Source organism: Rhinatrema bivittatum, chromosome 8 (genome assembly GCF_901001135.1).
Source record: "Rhinatrema bivittatum chromosome 8, aRhiBiv1.1, whole genome shotgun sequence".
Lineage (NCBI taxonomy): Eukaryota > Metazoa > Chordata > Amphibia > Gymnophiona > Rhinatrematidae > Rhinatrema > Rhinatrema bivittatum.
Genome location: NC_042622.1, coordinates 162,037,512 through 162,054,896, shown reverse-complemented (window position 1 = coordinate 162,054,896; position 17,385 = coordinate 162,037,512). Strand labels below are relative to the sequence as shown.

At 40.2% G+C, this 17,385-nt stretch overlaps 1 protein-coding gene across 3 annotated transcripts in view; it reads right to left on the bottom strand.

Moving 5' to 3' along the window:
- The window catches only part of RPA1 (replication protein A1), a 224,725-nt gene that overhangs the window by 131,157 nt on the left and 76,183 nt on the right, over positions 1–17,385 (bottom strand). For 2 of the 3 annotated variants that reach the window (XM_029611179.1, XM_029611181.1), the window contains 2 exons: positions 7,025–7,105; positions 4,119–4,251 (listed from right to left, as the gene is read on the bottom strand). In XM_029611179.1, the coding sequence (XP_029467039.1) occupies positions 4,119–4,251; positions 7,025–7,105 (214 nt within the window). The remainder of the gene's footprint in view (positions 1–4,118; positions 4,252–7,024; positions 7,106–17,385) is intronic. The other variant, XM_029611180.1, reaches the window with a different exon arrangement.

Sequence of the window (17,385 nt, the reverse complement as noted above, 5' to 3'; positions counted from 1 at the left end):
CGTTCTTTGAGGAGAAGTCCATTACCTGCTATTAATTAAGCTGACTTAGAAAATAGCCACTGCTATTACTAGCAACGGTAACATGGAATAGATTTAGTTTTTGGGTTCTTGCCAGGTATTTTGTAGCTTGGATTGGCCACTGTTGGAAACAGGATGCTGGGCTTGATGGACCCTTGTTCTGACCCAGTATGGCATGTTCTTATACATTGGTACTGGATCCCCTTCTTGTTAGTCTTAATGCCGACAAGGCCTTTGACAATCTCTTGGACATTTTTATTTATATTCCAGTCCCGTGGCTAGGATCTGTCAGTGGATACTTAGTTACTTTTCCTTTACAAAGAGGTACTAGGCAAAGTTGTCCCTTATTCTCCCTTTTATTTTATTTATTTATTTATTCAACTTTATATACCGACTTTCAAATTAATATCAAGGCGGTTTAATTTAGCCCTACAACATCTGGTGCTTAAAGACTGAGCAATGAATACAAACAAAGAAATTTTAAACTCTTATTGTTAGTTGTTATTTTATTATTAGCTGAAGCTAAACAATCCCTTATGATGGTGTTGGAACTATTTTTAGACTTTCAGTTTATATTCCCATGAATATGTATCCAAGTTATCCTTACATTGGGCAAAGTTTCCACTAAAATGGGCAGAAAACCAGATTAAATACCTAGGTGTTTGGATTCCGAAATTTCCCCAGAGATTATATAACGTTAATGTGTCTTCTGTGATATATTTCATTTCACACAAGCTGGAGAGCTGGTTGCTATCTCCTTTATTCTTGTCTCAAAGAATTGCTCTAGTGAAGACTATTTCCTAAATTCTTAATGCCAAGGATATTAAAATCAATCAAATGCAAAGTTTCTTTTGGATATTTAAAAAAAGCCTAGTGTGAATACTCATAGATTGTTACCTATTAAAGCAGGGGGTTTAAATTTCTCAATTTTAAACCTTACAATATGGTTTCTTTGATGTGCTCTTTGGAAGACTGGGTAGTCAATCAATGAAAATATTCAGACCTGAAATAGAGAAGCATGTTGTTTCTCCTCTTAGCTTGAAATTTATTTTATATGCCCCTCATACTAGACTTGGTACTGATGCCTCTTTCCATTTATTAGTTGTGTCTGCTAGGAAAGTTTGGAAATTTGCTCATTACATAGTGTCTCCTTTGCTTCCACCTAAACAACTATCTTGTTTATAAAAAATTGGCAGATAAAGAATAAAGACAATTTGTGACGATTATTTCAGGTACATCAATTCTGAAGTTTTGAGATGCGTCTAGCAGAAAATAAAAGTTTGAAAATAATATTTTCATTTACAAAATTTGTCATATTACTTCATTGCTTTCTGTGTGTCCTTCAGCATGCAACTCTTTCCAGTTCGAGTCTTTTATCTTTCTTTGAATAGGAGATCACTTCAATATCTAGTATGTATAAACATCTTAATATGATATTCCATACTCATAACAATTAACAGATATTTGGAAAAGATTGTACTTCGCAACTATTACTGAAATGAGCATTTACATTAAGATATTTAACAATGTCGATTTTTATCAATTACAATTTTGCATTCTGCAAATGGGCTTGGATTCTCAGAATTGTCCAAAATATATAGGTAAAGTTACCCCAATTCATTGTTTATGAGATTGTCCCAAAATTACTGTTATACATAAGATGGAAGCGGTAACAAAAAACAAATGACAGCAGCAAGCTTCCCATGGTAGTATCTGACGTGCAGATTAACCTCATGTTTCAGTCCATTTTGCTCGACATGCTTTGCTTCTGAACTTGGCTATAGAAGTAGTACTGTGTTTATCTTAATGTTTGAGCATCAGTACCTCAGACTGTAAAAAAGTCATAGCTCATGCTGGTTGTCCCTAAATCCAAATTTCTCTTTCCTTTCAGCCCCACCCACCTCCTTCAAAGCAGAGAGCAATGTTGCAGTTGCATCAAAAGCATTAAGGTTTATTGGTTAAGGGTAGTAATCCCATGCTTCTATAAAGGGAAATAACTGCTGCGCTGGTTACCCCCATGCTCATCAGTTCCGCAGATCTTAAATGTCGGGGCCCTCGATGGTTGCTGTCTAAATCCAATTCCCCTGGCTCCCCTGCCATTGAAGCAGAGAGCAATGCTGGAATTGCATCAAAAGTATCAAGGTTTATTTGGTTAAGGGCAGTAACAGCCGCACCAGCAAGTTACCCCCTTGCACACTTTTAGATTCTTTTAGGACTGCGCCATAGAAGCTTTTTCCCTCATGTCCACATAACGGCAACCCAGACCATGGAAGTCTGAGCCCTCTGTTTTTATCTGTTCCCCGCTTAAACGGCAGGGAGATATGAGGAATTTTATTCAATATTGCAGTTGCATTAAGAGCATTAAAGCATATTGGTTAAGGGTAGTAATCTCTATGCCTTCTCTAAGGGTAGTAACAGCCGTACCAGCAAGTTACCCCCCTGCACGCTTATCTCATTTCTGTCTTCCAGCCTTTAGAGATCCACAGTGTTTATCCCATGCCCTTTGAATTCTTTGACTTTTTTTCACCACCTCCGGAAGGGCATTCCAGGCCTCCACCACCCTCTCCGTGAAGAAATATTTCCTGACACTGGTTCTGAGTCGTCCACCTTGGAGTTTCATTTTGTGACCCACAGTTCTATTGTTTTGTTTCCAACAGAAAAGGTTTGAAATCCATACATCATTGAAACCTTTTAGGTATCTGAAGGTCTGCATCATATCTCCCCTGTATCTCTTCTGTTTCAGGGTACACACATTCAGATTCTTCAGCCTCTCTTCATAGGTCTTCTGATACAGATCCCACACCATTTTCGTCACCCTTCTCTGGACCACCTCCATCCTTTTTGAGATACAGGCTCCAGAACCGAACACAATACTCCAGGGGAGGCCTCACCACCTCCTTTTTCTTACTGATCATTCCTCTCTATGCAGCCCAGCATTCTTCTGGCTTTAGCTATCACCTTGTCAGATTGCTTCGCCATCTTCAGATTCCCAGATACTATCAACCCAAGATCCCTTTCTTGATTCGAGCACAATCAGTCTTTCACCCCCATCACATACAGCTCTTTTGGATTACCACATCCCAGATACATGACTGCACTTCTTGGCATTGAATCCCAGCTGCCAAATCTTCAACCATTCTTAAAGCTCTTCATTCTCTACTCCTTCAGGCGTGTCCACTCTGTTGCAGATCTTAGAATCATCCACAAATAGACATACTTTACCTTCTACCCTTTTCTGCAAGGTCTCTCAAAGATATTGAATAGAACCGGTCCCAACACCAATCTCTGTGGCATTCCCCTTAACACAGCTCTCTTTTCAGAGTAGGTTCTGTTTACCATTACACACTGTCTATCAGTCCATGCTCCACTGCGACCCTGCTGGTCTTACTGCACAGGGAAAGAAAAGTTGTGCGCAGCCTCCAGAAGTTTTGGTGGCCGCGCACGTGCGCAGCTTAGAGGGAACATTGCCGACAGCCCACAGGTCCCTTGTTTTGGTGGCAGAGTGAGGCAGCCACTAGAGGAGCTGGGGGGGGCGGGCAGTTTTTGCCCCTTCCAAATTTTGCCGCCTGAAGCAGCTGCCTCACCCTGCCCCATTATAAGACTGCCCCTGATTAGGCCCATCCAATCTGCCAATTTACTTCCTGGTTCAATGCCACTGACGACACAATCTCCAATGTCCCCTTTACTTCCATATGAGTATGCTCTGCACTTATTACAGTCTCTTGCATTCAGTATTGCCTCCACCCCTTACCTGGGGAGGCTGTTCAATAGATTTGACGTTGATATGCTGCAATTTCTTTGAAGTTAGTTTTAGTTATCACAAATTCACAATACCCATAGTTTTCTTTTTATGAACGAATGCTCTGGAATTCTCCCAACAAGCAAATAAATGAAACATTTGAGTGCTTAATACTATAGAGCAGCTCATCTATACTGCATTCATTAACTCCTGACTCAAGGTGGTGGGAGAGAAAAGAAAAACTGCCAACAGAGACGGATGTTAAGACAAGGTGATTCAGTGGGTGGGGGGAAAAGAAATACATAGCACACAAGTTCCTTTTGCAAACTGCTTTAGACTTCTGTTTGCACTGTTTACTTACTTGGACTGGTATGGGTTAAGACCAGCAATTGGTACTACCCTAGAAGATCCTCCAGGAGTGCTCAGGAAATTCTCACTACCACCTGCCTTGCCAAATAACTTTGAAGGAGCACGAGCCACAGGGGTAGCAGCAACTAAAAGAAAAAAAAAAAAGTCTTAAAACATACAAGTTATGGGGCCCTGGATTGTTTGCCTCTCCCAAGCACTGCCTTGTACCAGTTTCCTGCCACTTCAGACCTTACTGTTCAAGTTAATACTTAAAATACCTTTGGGTATGGTATTTACTGGCAGCTTAAACCGTTGTCTGGTGAAGCTGGAAGCCCAAAGGGAAGTCAAAGGAACCCAGAGGACATTAAAATTTATTTACAGTAGTTTGTCTACCAACTTACCAGGACAACTGCTCTGAGCAGATCACAAAATAAAACATTAAAAGATATATACAAGACCCACAAATATGAAATCTGGTAACATCTTAAACAAACCTAATTTGCTATTAACTAATCCCCAATAGCCTTCCAGAATAAATGAGCCTTAACCTGTTTCCAAAAAGATTTATAATCTCATATCTGATTAATCCCGGCCGAGAGACTGTTCCACAGAACCGGCCCGGCCCACCAGAAGGCCCGATTTTTCATAACCTGTAACCAGGTAGTTTTAGATACTACAACAGTCAACAAAAAAAAAAAAGAGCCTCTGCTGAACGCAAAGAAGGGGTTGGACAGTACCACAATACACAAACCTTCAAATACATTGGCCATCACCATGTATCACCCAAAATACCTATTTTAAAATCTTAAATTTTATCCTTTGTAAAATAGGAGGCCAAGGTAGGGGAAATATGGTCCCACAATGGACACACAGTTAGCAATCTGTATCACCCAGAGATAACACCCAAGCAAATCTATAAAGTGTTACAGTAATTCAACATAGTAAACCCTAATGCTTGCATAGTAATCCTAAAATCCCCTTCATCTAAAATAAACCTGAGAATGCAACTTTTCAAAGTCTAAAAAAGCCAGCCTTTACTACTCCTCACAACTGAGTTTGAAACAAGAACAAAGAATCCATCCATATCCCCAGATTCTTTAAAAAAAAAAAAAAAAAGCACTTATAGGGAGGTCCAAGTCCTCCAATCTCAACTGGGAAAGGAAGTGTACAACACTCCCACGAGAGATCCAAAGAATCTTTGTCTTAGAGACACTCCGCTAAGACCATTCCTGTTCAGCCACATTCTGAGTTTCCCCAAAAACTTCATTAATATACACAAAGGTATCTAACTACCGACCCCTTTAACATGAACACCAGCTGGATGTTGTCAGTGTAGGCCTTAAAAATAACACATCCAACTCCTGTATCATATCACAGAAAAGGCTGCAAGTACAAACTAAACAGTACTAGCAACAAAGATGATTCCTGAGGGACACCAAAAACCACAGGCTCCCATCCAGACCTACATTGGCCCACATGGACCTGCTGCATTTGCCCACTTAAAAATGACTCAAACCAATGAGCCACCAACACCCCCAAGCCCAACCTCCCACAGTCTCTCCAGCAATATAGAATGGGAGATGGAATCAAAGGTTGAGAACATGTCCAGAAAAACCATCAGATTCACCCAACTTTGATCCAACTCCCTCAAAATATGGTTCGACGTGGCCATTAAGAGGGTTTTCATACTCTGACCACTGCGAAAACTACACAGATTTTATGGAAGAGAAGTTTTAAAAACACAAACAACTGCGTCAAAACATCTTTCTCCAAAACCTTCCCCAAAAAGGGGAGAACAGAGATGGGCCGGTAAGTTAGATGGCTCTTTCCTAGGCAGGTGGGCCTTTAAAATAGGGCTTGCTGATATAATAATTTTCTATTGGAAGTATATGTTAAGTGTTAAATTTAAAGACAGACTCCCTGGTAAACAAACAATTTTTTAGACATTTGCTTACAGTAGGTTTTTTGGGGGATGCAGACATTTTGGCTATTTGATCTGGACAGCTTGATATTGAGTGAACATGACATTAAGCTACATAATGTTTACTTTTTGGGGGATTTAATTTTTTTTTTTTTTAACTGTATCATAAATCCCTTTGAGGCACACAAAACATCAGGTAGTCATCAATAAGAGAAATACAGAAAAGGCATCTGATCAAAAGTGGAGAGAATTTCTCTTGATGACTGGGTGTATCACTCCCCATGATGGCTGAATTTGGGTGAACGTGAGATCTGTCCTAAATAATGTTCAACATGTTGATATTTTTCCCAAGTTAGTGATGTTTCCAAACTGCTTCTGGCTGCCAATTTATGTCAGCAAATACTCAAAAAGCAGCCATCAGATGGTACTGTACCCAAGGCTGGTACAAGGGTATTACCTGTCCTAGACGAGCTTTCAGTCTTTCACACCCTTCTTCCCCAATTAACTTTCAGGTCCATAGACAAAAATCTCATTCCCCACCCTGCAAAAAACTGAATTAAACCTAATCAATGATGGTACCCCCACCACCTTCCCTCCAGGAACAATCCTGCTGCTGGTCTCTGCTACTCTCCTCATCAATTCCTTAGTCTGCTCTTATGGTTAAGCCACTATCAACTTGGCTTAGATCAGAATCAGTTACACAAATCTGAAATATACATGCTTTTTTCAAAACAAAAAAAAGTTTTATACAATTTTTGGAGGGGATGAAGAGTAAAGTACACGTTTTACTTTTTTTTTTATTGAAAATGTTTTCTTCAATCTTTTCAAAAGCAAAGTTTGGTCATCTTACGTGTATCAGGGCAATCATATGGAGCTGGCTATAACTGCTTAAACAAACAAAAAAAAAATAAATCCAAAAACAGCACTTGTGAAGATCAGAGTCCTAAACTGCAGTATGATAAAGCAGACTAGGCCAAGCTGAAGCATTAGCACCTTACCATTTGATGACCCACTCTGCGGTGGAGGTCTGCTCACTGGGGTGCTGCTTGCTGGAGCCACAGATTGCTGCTGCCCTTGCCCTTGAACAGTTTAGCAAAGGAGGAAAAGCGTTAGTCTGAAGATAAGGTAGAAAGAGGGATAAAGGGGCAGACAAACTCATATGTACTGTCAGATGCAAACGTGAAATCTACCCAATGCAAAGACAAGAACATCACTTTCAATTACAACGGTCCATCTTACTAAAAAAGACACACTTTGAGAAAATCTTTCAAAGTTACCAGCTGTTCTGAGCAACAGCAGCATAATGTGCAGATGAGTAATTCTCACAAGCGATATGTTCTCCACTGGATTGCCAAGCACACAGGAAGTCAGTCAGACCTACAAAACCCTGTTTAGAGATACCTAGACATACAGACACCATGCAATGGGCTGCTGAAATCTCAAAGGTCCTGGGACTTTCACGGTTAATACCAAACAGAGCCCAAAGGTATAACATATACAACCATTTAATTAAGTTTTCCCTTCACTGGTAAACAAGCAACAATAGTGTAGGAGCAGAGTCCTATGCTCACATTGAGAGACTAATTTACGGAGTTTTCATGCTCTGCTTCAGACTATGTCTTTGATGTTCAGAGCTCTCCCCCATGCCAATCATACCAGGTGCCACCTGATTTTCAGGGAGTCCCACTGAGCAGAAACTCTTGCTCAGCTTTTCTCAATGGGACTGGGTGCAGGCACTGGCCATGTATTCTCTTCTACAGTACTGCTGAGAAAGACTTTGCATTACCATTTTATGGCCCAGATAGGAAATTAGAGACCTGCAGGTAGGAAACCATCCTAATAGTTTAAAACTTGATTAAAAGTACAAAAAAATTCACAAAACGAAAACTTCAAATTCACCAGATAGATTCTCTATTCCAGAACAGGAATATTGTAGGTATTTTCCTTTTGCTTTTGAGTAACAGAAAAAGGTCAGGATTTCAGGGGATAATTTGGCAGCATGGAAGAGAATCCTGACTCATTGTCTCCATTCCTTATCTACCAGATCAATCCAGACAGTTGGGTTTTTCACCCTCCTACCAGCAGATGGAGACAGTACAAAATCTTTATTACACTTTTGGTACTTAAAGTTACTGTGCCAATTCTCAGTATGCTAGGTCTCCAGCAGATGGTAGGAGTATTCATCCTGCAGTCATACATTTTGGTGAAGAAATTACTCTCAGGTAAGTTAGGTCCTTATGGTCCCCCTGGGTGAGGTTTGGCACCCTTGGTTAGTTTGTACCCATGCACAGAGTAGTGTCTGACAGCCAGCAGAACTGGCTCCCTCATTCCCTAGCCTCTTCTCCCTCTCTGCAAAAGATCCCTTCCTGATCTCCTGAAGATCTCCAGATCAGCAGGCTAAAGTCTTTCCCCTCAGATTTGTGCACTGCTTGTCTGAGTGGAAGGAAGGACTTCTCCACACACCCTTTCCCTGCCAGGGAAGGAGAAAAAAAGCTGATGGGCTCTGAATAAGGCTGTCAGGGATGCAGGCAGAATGGGCATGACTGCCATTTTTCCTTCTTTCCCTGTGATTCAGAAATCTTCAGGTGCAGCCTGCGCAGATCCACCAATCCTGACCCCCTGTGGTGGGAATAGCATGCAAGCACTAAGCATGCACATGCAGAGGAAGCCATTGCCATTCAATCATACACACCCACACAGTCATACATAACAGCTTGCTAAATCCACACATATATGGCTCCTCCTACCCTCCCAGTTGCCCCATGCCAACACTAGAACAGTCCCAAAAATCCAAGGGTGAACAGAATAGTCAGTTACTTCGGCTCCAAGGTGCTTCTTTCCCTTTACACAATCCGCTCACAACCTAGCATCTCAGAGTCAGCAGTGAACTTACAAACACACCAAGTCTCCATCCAAAGTAGAAATATAGGATAGCTGAATTAAGAACATATAGTAACCAACACAGTACAAGACAGAAGTCACCTTGCACTTTACAAAAAACACACTATTTATCCTATTATTTGGCATGTTAATAAGAACCGCTACAGTAATTACTTTTGACACTTCCAATACAAGGAAACCTCCACACATTGTATGCCAGCTCTTCAAATAGAATTGAAAAAAAAATGCAACAAGAAAACCCTCTAGCTTAGCAAATATACAAATCTTAAGAGATAGTTCACCATAAAATTAGCAGCCACTCAGTTAAAAAAAAAAAAAAAAACCCCCACAAAAAACAAACCCACAAATTAGTTTTAGTGCAACTTGACCACACAGCATTAAGTTTCCTGTGTCTGTTTTTTTGTTTTTGGTTTTTTTTTTTAACATATGACCCTTCGTCCATACATCTCAGTCTACAGAGGCTGCATCTTCACTTATCCAGTAGACAGAGCCGGAAAAAAAACTCAGCATGAAGTTACCTCCCCACTGAGATGCAATCATGAGCAGTTGAACCCTGTCCACCATTTTTTTTCAATCAACTTAAGATGCTTGTCTATATGCAGGCACTTTACTCATGCAATTATCACATTTAACACAATGCAATTCGATATAAAGATCTGATCGTTGAAGACTATAGAGCTTTTAAGGCAGCAATTCCACAAAAGCTTTTGCTTCCAAGCCCATAGTAAAGACTAGTTTCCTCAATGTAAAAAATCTTCAGCTAGCAGGAAACTGCAATGCAAACTTTACCCCCTATGGAAGAGTTGTGTGCAGTATGGGGTAAATTCTTTGAGATGCAAGAACCCTAGTGGAGAAGTCTGAAAAGATGAGTAGTTTAATTTCAGCTCCTTCATTTTCCAGCAGGCAGTTAATATTTTTAATTTATCAGAGATGTTTAATAAGTCATTAAGCACTGGCGTTTTGCCAGAAGCCTGGAAACAGACCACAGTTAGGCCCATAAAGAACGACGCTAACTTGCCTTCCAGTGACTTAAGTACTGTCCCATTTCAAATTTACCAACTACTGTGAAAATATTGGAAAAAATTATGTTAGAACAGTTAGAAGACTTTATGTCCAATAGGCAGTTGTTAGACGCAAATCAGTTTGGTTTCCATAGGAATCATGCCACAAGTATCTTATTAAATGTTATGGATACTCTACTTGACTGCTTAGACCAAGAATCTTCTGGAATTTTGATCCAGTTGGATCTTTCTGCAGCCTTCAACTCCTTACACCATGACATCCTTTTAAGGACTTTGTCCTTCAACTCCCTGCTTTTAAGGACTACCTCAATCTACAATTCGACCTCTGCAAATATTGCAAAATTCCACTGCCAGAGTTTTGACAGGCAAAAAAAAAGAGTGACCATATTACAGGAACACTTGCTGAACTCCACTGGCTTCCAATTGAACAAAGAATACAATATAAAGCACTTTGTATAATCCATAAACTAATTCACGATGATAAAGCAGACTGGCTTAACACGGCACTGCGCGTGCCACAAAGAAACCTGAGATCTGCAAATAAAGCTCTACTAACTGTCCCCTCTGTCAAATCAGCACATCTCACGCAAGTAAGGGAAAGAGCACTGTCACTGGCTGGTCCTGTACTCTGGAATACCATGCCACTTGAAATAAGACTACAGACAAATCTGAAATTATTCAAAACTAATCTGAAAACCTGGCTTTTTAAACAAGCATTTTATAAAGATAAAGAAAAGGAGAAAAATAGTTGAGCGATAAGGATGCACCAAGCTAGAAGTTTTTAGTAACCTACATAAGCACATTAATGTTAAAATCAAACTGCCTAATTTGTTCCTAACAATCAGGTTTAATTTACACACCTAGTTTATTATTTTAAATTGTTACCGTACTATGATGGCACAAGTAATTTGTAATCTATACCACCCATATTTCTCTTTATCGTGCCCTTCTGTAAACTGTTGTGATGGTATTTAACTTGACGGTATAGAAAAATTTTTAAATAAATAAATAAATACTGTATTAGATTGTTGTTCAAGTATGAGCGAAACCAGAGTACAAAGGGTCCAGAATGAATCTAAGTACTCTTCATGGCGGAAAATAATGTGGGTCATCCCTCGGGGCTCGGCCCTGTCTTCAGCATTGTTTAATATCTATTTGGCCCCCACTGAAGTATTTCTCAGTCATTTAACATTAGATATTTTATATATGCAGTATGACATTCAGTTTTTCTTGCCATGCAGTCCCAATGGCAATTTACCCAAAGCCAGATTACAATAAGTTATTAGTTAACTACAGAAATGGTTAATCGATCATCTTCTATTTCTTAAAGACAGATTTTTGGGGTAGGAAAGGGGCCTAACTTTATGAAGTTGAAGAAGTTTGCTTATCCAAAACTTTATCGATGCCAATACAGAGATTAAGAGTTTAAGAGTCTAAAAAAACTCCCAATTATCCATGAAACAAAAATCTGCCATATTACTAATACTGCTTTTTATAAGCTTAAATTAGTCAACCATTAAAAATGCTGTTACCTCCAATGTACTCCCGGGATGATTGTTCAGAGCCTAGTCCTTAGCCACCTAGATTGTTCTTCTTTATATATTGGTCATCCTCATAGGCTGATGCATGCCTTACAGTTAGTGCAGAATGCTTCTGCTAGAGTTATTTCTGGGATGTCGAAAACCACCCCTTTCTTGAAAGATTTATACTGGCTCCCTGTTAAATGGAGGCGTAAGTTTAAGTTGATCACCATAACTTTTAAACTTTTGAGAATACCACCTCCATGTGTATTGAGAAACCATCTTGAGTGGTATATTCCCAATCATGCCTTGAGGTCACAGGATACTCAGATCTTAGCTGTCCATCCAGTCAAAAAATTTAGTTAGCCCGCCCTCTGGTATGGACCCTTCTCCTTAGACAGCAACAGGATTTCAAAATGTTCAGGAAAGTTTTAAAGGCAGAGTTTTAACGAAGCATTTGGATGAGCTGGTGATTTAAGTCCTAATGTATTTATATGCCTGTAAGGGGTTCAACTGTTAACTTTTGTATTTTATAATATCGTTTTAATATTTTATGGCTGTTTTGTTGTAATCCACACTGAACTGTTGTCTGGAGATTGTGGAACATAAGATTCTATATAAATAAAATACTTAAGATAATTAGCTTACCTGCCTAGGTTATGCTTGGTCTTGTCCATTTACTCCCAAGCCAATGGGCCCATTCAGCCAAGATCAGAGCTTCCAGGACCCACAATTCACAAAACTTTAGCAATGTGTCGCCATGTAATTTCAGGGACGCCACCAATACGTAAATTGTTGCGACTGCTCCTATTTTCTAGCTCTTTGAATTTTTCTTCTTTCAGTGCTACCACCAGTCAATCGAATCCAATGGATCATAGTGGACTGTTAACTTGTTAATTCCAGTTAGCAGATTATTATATGCTTCCACCTGGTCATGAAGATCAATGGAGGACTGAATTTTATGACCAGGGGCAGAAACCGCTCTTGTGAGCTCTCAAAACAGTTTCAGACAGGCCCTCAACTGAGCCAGATTCCTGCACATTATCTTCCACGCTGTTAGACGTATCCGTCCCCAATCATTTTGATCTGCCAGCCATCTCATCTGTTTTTTTTAAATTACAAAATTGTCCATTAAAGCCCACATATAGACCTTTGTTTATTTTTTGGTAAATTCCACGATTAATGTAAAATGTTTGCAAAATATGGCTGACTCTTAAGGAGCAGGGCCTTGGAGCATCTGCTAAGGATGACTTCATCATCATGCCCACATATTTTATCTTTTACGTATGTTTTTATGTACCCTGCCCCAGACTTTTGGAGAGATGGACAATTATTACTAAATTTGTGCAAAGTCGAAGGAAGATTGTCATTGCTCTGTTTGACAAGTGGTTTTCCTGTTGCAGTCTAGGCTGGGTGGTCAATTTTGCCAAGAGCAAGCTGGATCCATCATAGAACCTGGAAAACCTAGGTTCTCATTTTGAGACAAGAATAGGAAAAAAGTGTTTTACAACAGAAAGAATATTAAAGACATCAGGGTTAGGTTTGTCAATTGCTACTAATGCAGATTCCCAGGACCTAGGATTACCTTCAAGTGCTAGGATCACTAGACCTGGTTCCTTGGGCAGCTGCTCATATGAGACAGTTGCAGAAGGCTCTTCTTTCATGATTGAATTTTCACTCACAGGTCAGGTTGCCTCTTCAGAGTAAAGCCAGTTGGAAACTGAGGTTATAGTGGCTCAGTAAGTTAGATCCTTCTTTGAAAAAAAAGGATCACAGCAGGCGGTATGGAGGAATAGAAATTCAAAATCACAGTTTGTCTTCAATGGGGTAGTTTTGTGCATATCAACTGCCCAGCTATTAACAGTGCCATCTTTTAAAAAGCTTCATCTAGCTGAAACCAGATGAAAGGCATTTTCTGTAATAGCTCCATTGACCTGGAATCTCTACACAGGACCTGTGAAAGCAAGGTAGTTAAGCTTACTTTCTGCAAGAAACTAAACTGTACTTTTTAATTCTACATTGATACTATAATTTTGCTTGCTGATTTTGTGTAAATGTTTTTAGTTCACATTTTTAAACTGCTGTATTGTTTTACTATGCTTTGCTCTGCTGAGATCTTATTTGGATTGGTCAAATATAAGTTCGAAATTAGTCTTTCCTAGTGGCTTTCAAAGGACAATTTATCCAAAAGAGGAGTTAAGAGATTTAGGATTACATAATGCGGCTGGGGGGCCATCTGCCAAGGACAGACAGCACAAGATCTGTGGACGCTATAAGAAGTTTTCTAGTCCATATTTTGTTTAAAGACCAGGGCAACCAAGAGAGCCTGGCTGTCCTTTCTGCCTCTAGTCAGAGGGGAAGTGGTTAGAGTGCCAGACAATGTTGGATTTGATGGCAACATGGCTGAATGCCAAGGCACTGAGGTTCTTAAATCAAATCCAAGAACCAGGGCAGGAAGGCCTGGATGCTCCGTCTCAACCATGGCATCAAGAGGTCCTTCTGTGTGCATTTTCCCTTGGCCTCTGATAGGAAGGGTTGTAAGGTGAATATCTGATGTTTAGAGTCCTTTTTTCAGTTTAAACCAATTTTTGCCCAAAGGCGATAGTTGGTGTAAACTGCTATTCACCCTAATTTTAGGATGATTAAAAAGCTGCTCCAGAGCTAGAGCTGCATTTTAAGGACTCCAGAAAGTGCATGTTGTGTTTCAGGTCCTCCCCCTCCCCCCCAGTGTGCTGCCCACACTATGTTTAAAATCCCACCTCCTCATCCCCTAAGCAGCTAAAGTGCTGCATTTCCCAACAGGCTCCCTGGCCCTGCACAAAAGCAGAAGTGCAGTGCTGCAGCATGTGCGAGCCTCAAGCATAACCTCCGAAGGAAAGAGGAGAAGCCTGGAGCCACTACTGGTAAGGATGAATGCTGCTGCAATCGGGGGGGGGAGAAGAGGGATATGCTGCTAGTTAGATGGGTGGGTTAAATCTGCTTAATATTTTATCCTGGCTTCTATCCACCAAAATAAACTGATATTTACCTGGAAAAATGAGTCATTTTTCTCCAACTGATTTTCTTTTGTTCTAGTCATAATAAACCCTGATAAAGAATAATATAAACCAAAAATGAAGGTCCCTACTGATGTTGTATCTGAAGATCTTAAGGTAGCCAAACAGTTGGCTAAAGCGATGGTAAAAGCCAGAAAGATGCTTGGCTGCATAGGGAGAGGAATGGTCAGCAGAAAAAGGGAGGTGATATTGCCCCTGTGTAGGTCCCTGGTGAGACCTCACTGGGAATACTGTGTACAATTCTGGAGACCGCACCTTCAAAAGGAGATAAACAGGATGGAGTCAGTCCAGAGGGTGGCAACTAAAATGGTCAGTAGTTTTCATTCTAGAGCATATAGGGATAGACTTAAAAACCTAAACGTGACACCTATCTCTCCTCTAAATGCTAGAGATGTTCAAATACCTCAAAAGTTTCCATGTACAAGATGTGAGCCTTTTTCAATGGAAAGGAGGCTCTAGAACAAGGGGTCATGAGTTGAGGTTGAAAAGGGATAGACTCAGGAGTAATCTTAGGAAATATTTCTTTATAGGTAGGGTGGTGGTGGATGTGTGAAACAGCCTCCCAGTGAAAGCAGTGGAGACAAAAACAGTATCTGAATTAAAAAAAAAAGCATAGGATAAATATAGCAGATCTCTAAGGAAGTGATGAGAATTATAATGCTAAATTAATTGGATGGATGGCCAGACTGCATGAGCCATATGGTCTTTTTCAGTCATGTTTCTATGAATAGAAAAGCATCAAGGTCTAGTGATTCTAGTGGCCCCAACAATTGTGGTTTGCAGTTTTGATAAGTCAAGGTAGAGGGGCTCTCGCAGCTTAGTCATGTTCCAAATCTTCTGGATCAGGGCCAGATTTGCTTGGAACAGGTGGCTTACTTGTGCATTACTGTTTGGCTCTTGAGATGAGACTGTTGCAAGTTAAAAACTCTTTTCAGAGGAAGTGATTTTAATTTGTTTCAGGCCATGAAGACTGACATCCTTGGCATATGTTTGCATCTGGAAAGTATTTGAGGCCTTGTATCGGAGTCATCTCTGCTTCAAGTTTTGGTGCCTGTGATCCTCTCTTTCTTGCAGAAGATTTAGCCTTGAATTATCTTAAAAGGTGCAAGTGGCTGCATTGTGCTTTTCAGAAGGAAAGTGCAGAAATCTTTAGCTTCGTATCAGGATGTGGTGAGGTTCTTAAAAGGGCTGAAGCATTTATATCCTCCAATTAGAAGTTTGGTCTGGCCGTGAAATAATTTAAATCTTAAACGCTTCGTATAAGCCTAAGGAGAAAACCTTTGAAGGATCTTACTCCGAAAGTGGCATTTTTGGTGGCTCTGTTCAGCCAGGCATATTTTCGAGTTGCAGGTGTTGTCATGTAGAACTCCTTTAATTTTCAGAGGATGGGATGCCTATTCATATACCTCCATCTTTTTTTTTCTACCTAAGGTGGCTTCTGCCTTTCATCTATCTTAAATTAATAGAGTCATCCACATTCAGGAGATCAGATTCTGGTTCTGCCAAGTAGACAGAGGAACTTAATGTTCATAGAATACTCCTGAAATATCTGAAGGTCATGAATGAATTTCAGAGATCAGACCATCTTTTTGTTCTATTTAGTGGTTGCAACAAAGGGGGGGGGGGGGGGGAGTATATTGCTAGATGGATTAAGGAGATGATTGTGTCAACATACATTTGTAGGGTGGGGGGAGGGGGGGGGGGGTCGGGAAGCTCCTATAGGACTCCAAGCTCATTCTATTAGGACTCAAGCGACTTCATGCGGTGAGTGTCAATTTGTGTCACCACAAGCTACTTGTAGAGTGGCAACTTGGTCTTTGCACTCATTCGCTAAGCACTGTAGATTGGATATCTGAACTTCAGACACCTCTGGATTTGGGGCGAGTGTTTTGTGAGGTCTTTCATGTTCCTACTTGTGTAGGGTGGTTTAGATAAATCCCATCCACCTGGACTGATCTGGTAAACACCAAGGAAGGAAAATTGGTTCTTACCTGCTAATTCTTTCCTTAAGTCCCACTCTTCTGTGTGTATATATGTATTCAGTGCTTGTGTTGCTTTTTTGGCATTTTCATTTGCTCAGTGGAGGGGTGGCAAGCCTAGATTTGGGGTCACCAATGGTTATAAACTGGGGGGGGAAAAAAAAAAAAAAAAGGTTCCTCTGCTGGAAAGGAAGGTTGGTTTAGCTTTAGGACAGATTTACTGAGAGACTGCAGATGGCACTGTAACAAGTACCAGAAGTACAGTAAAGCTTTTGCTCTGTCTCCATTTGCTGGGGGGGGGGGGGGCGGGGGATAAAACTAGGCTAGTCTGGTAGGACTCAAGGAAAGAAAACTAGCAGGTAAGAACCAATTTTTCCTTATCAAACCAAACAATTATTGATACATGCAATAAAGCTCAGAATCAGGAAATAAAATAAGAAATCTCACATTTCTACATATCTGCCCATAAATGATAAAGGGCAATGGATAAAGTAGGACAAACATAGGTGCAAAGTATTAGAAAACCTAAGACATCAGGCAAATTTTAAATGCCAGAGAAAATTTTTTTTTTTTTTTTTTTAATTTTGGTTATTTATTTTTTTTGTTTGTTCTCCTTCAGTCACTCTCCCTTTCTCATTACTTCCCTCCCAGCTTCTTCCTCTGCTTCCAGGCACTAGGCTTGATTTCCCTCTGTCCAGGTTGCTGCTCTCTCTTTCTGCCAATGGCATTTTTAGTTGGGCACTCTATACTCAATTTTAGATGCACAGGACTTTTCCAGCCCTGATAAGCAACATTTTTAAATTGCCACTCTATTCTTTTTACAGCAAACCATTTTCTTGAACCTTAAATCTTTTCAAAGTTTTATTATCCAGAACTGGATT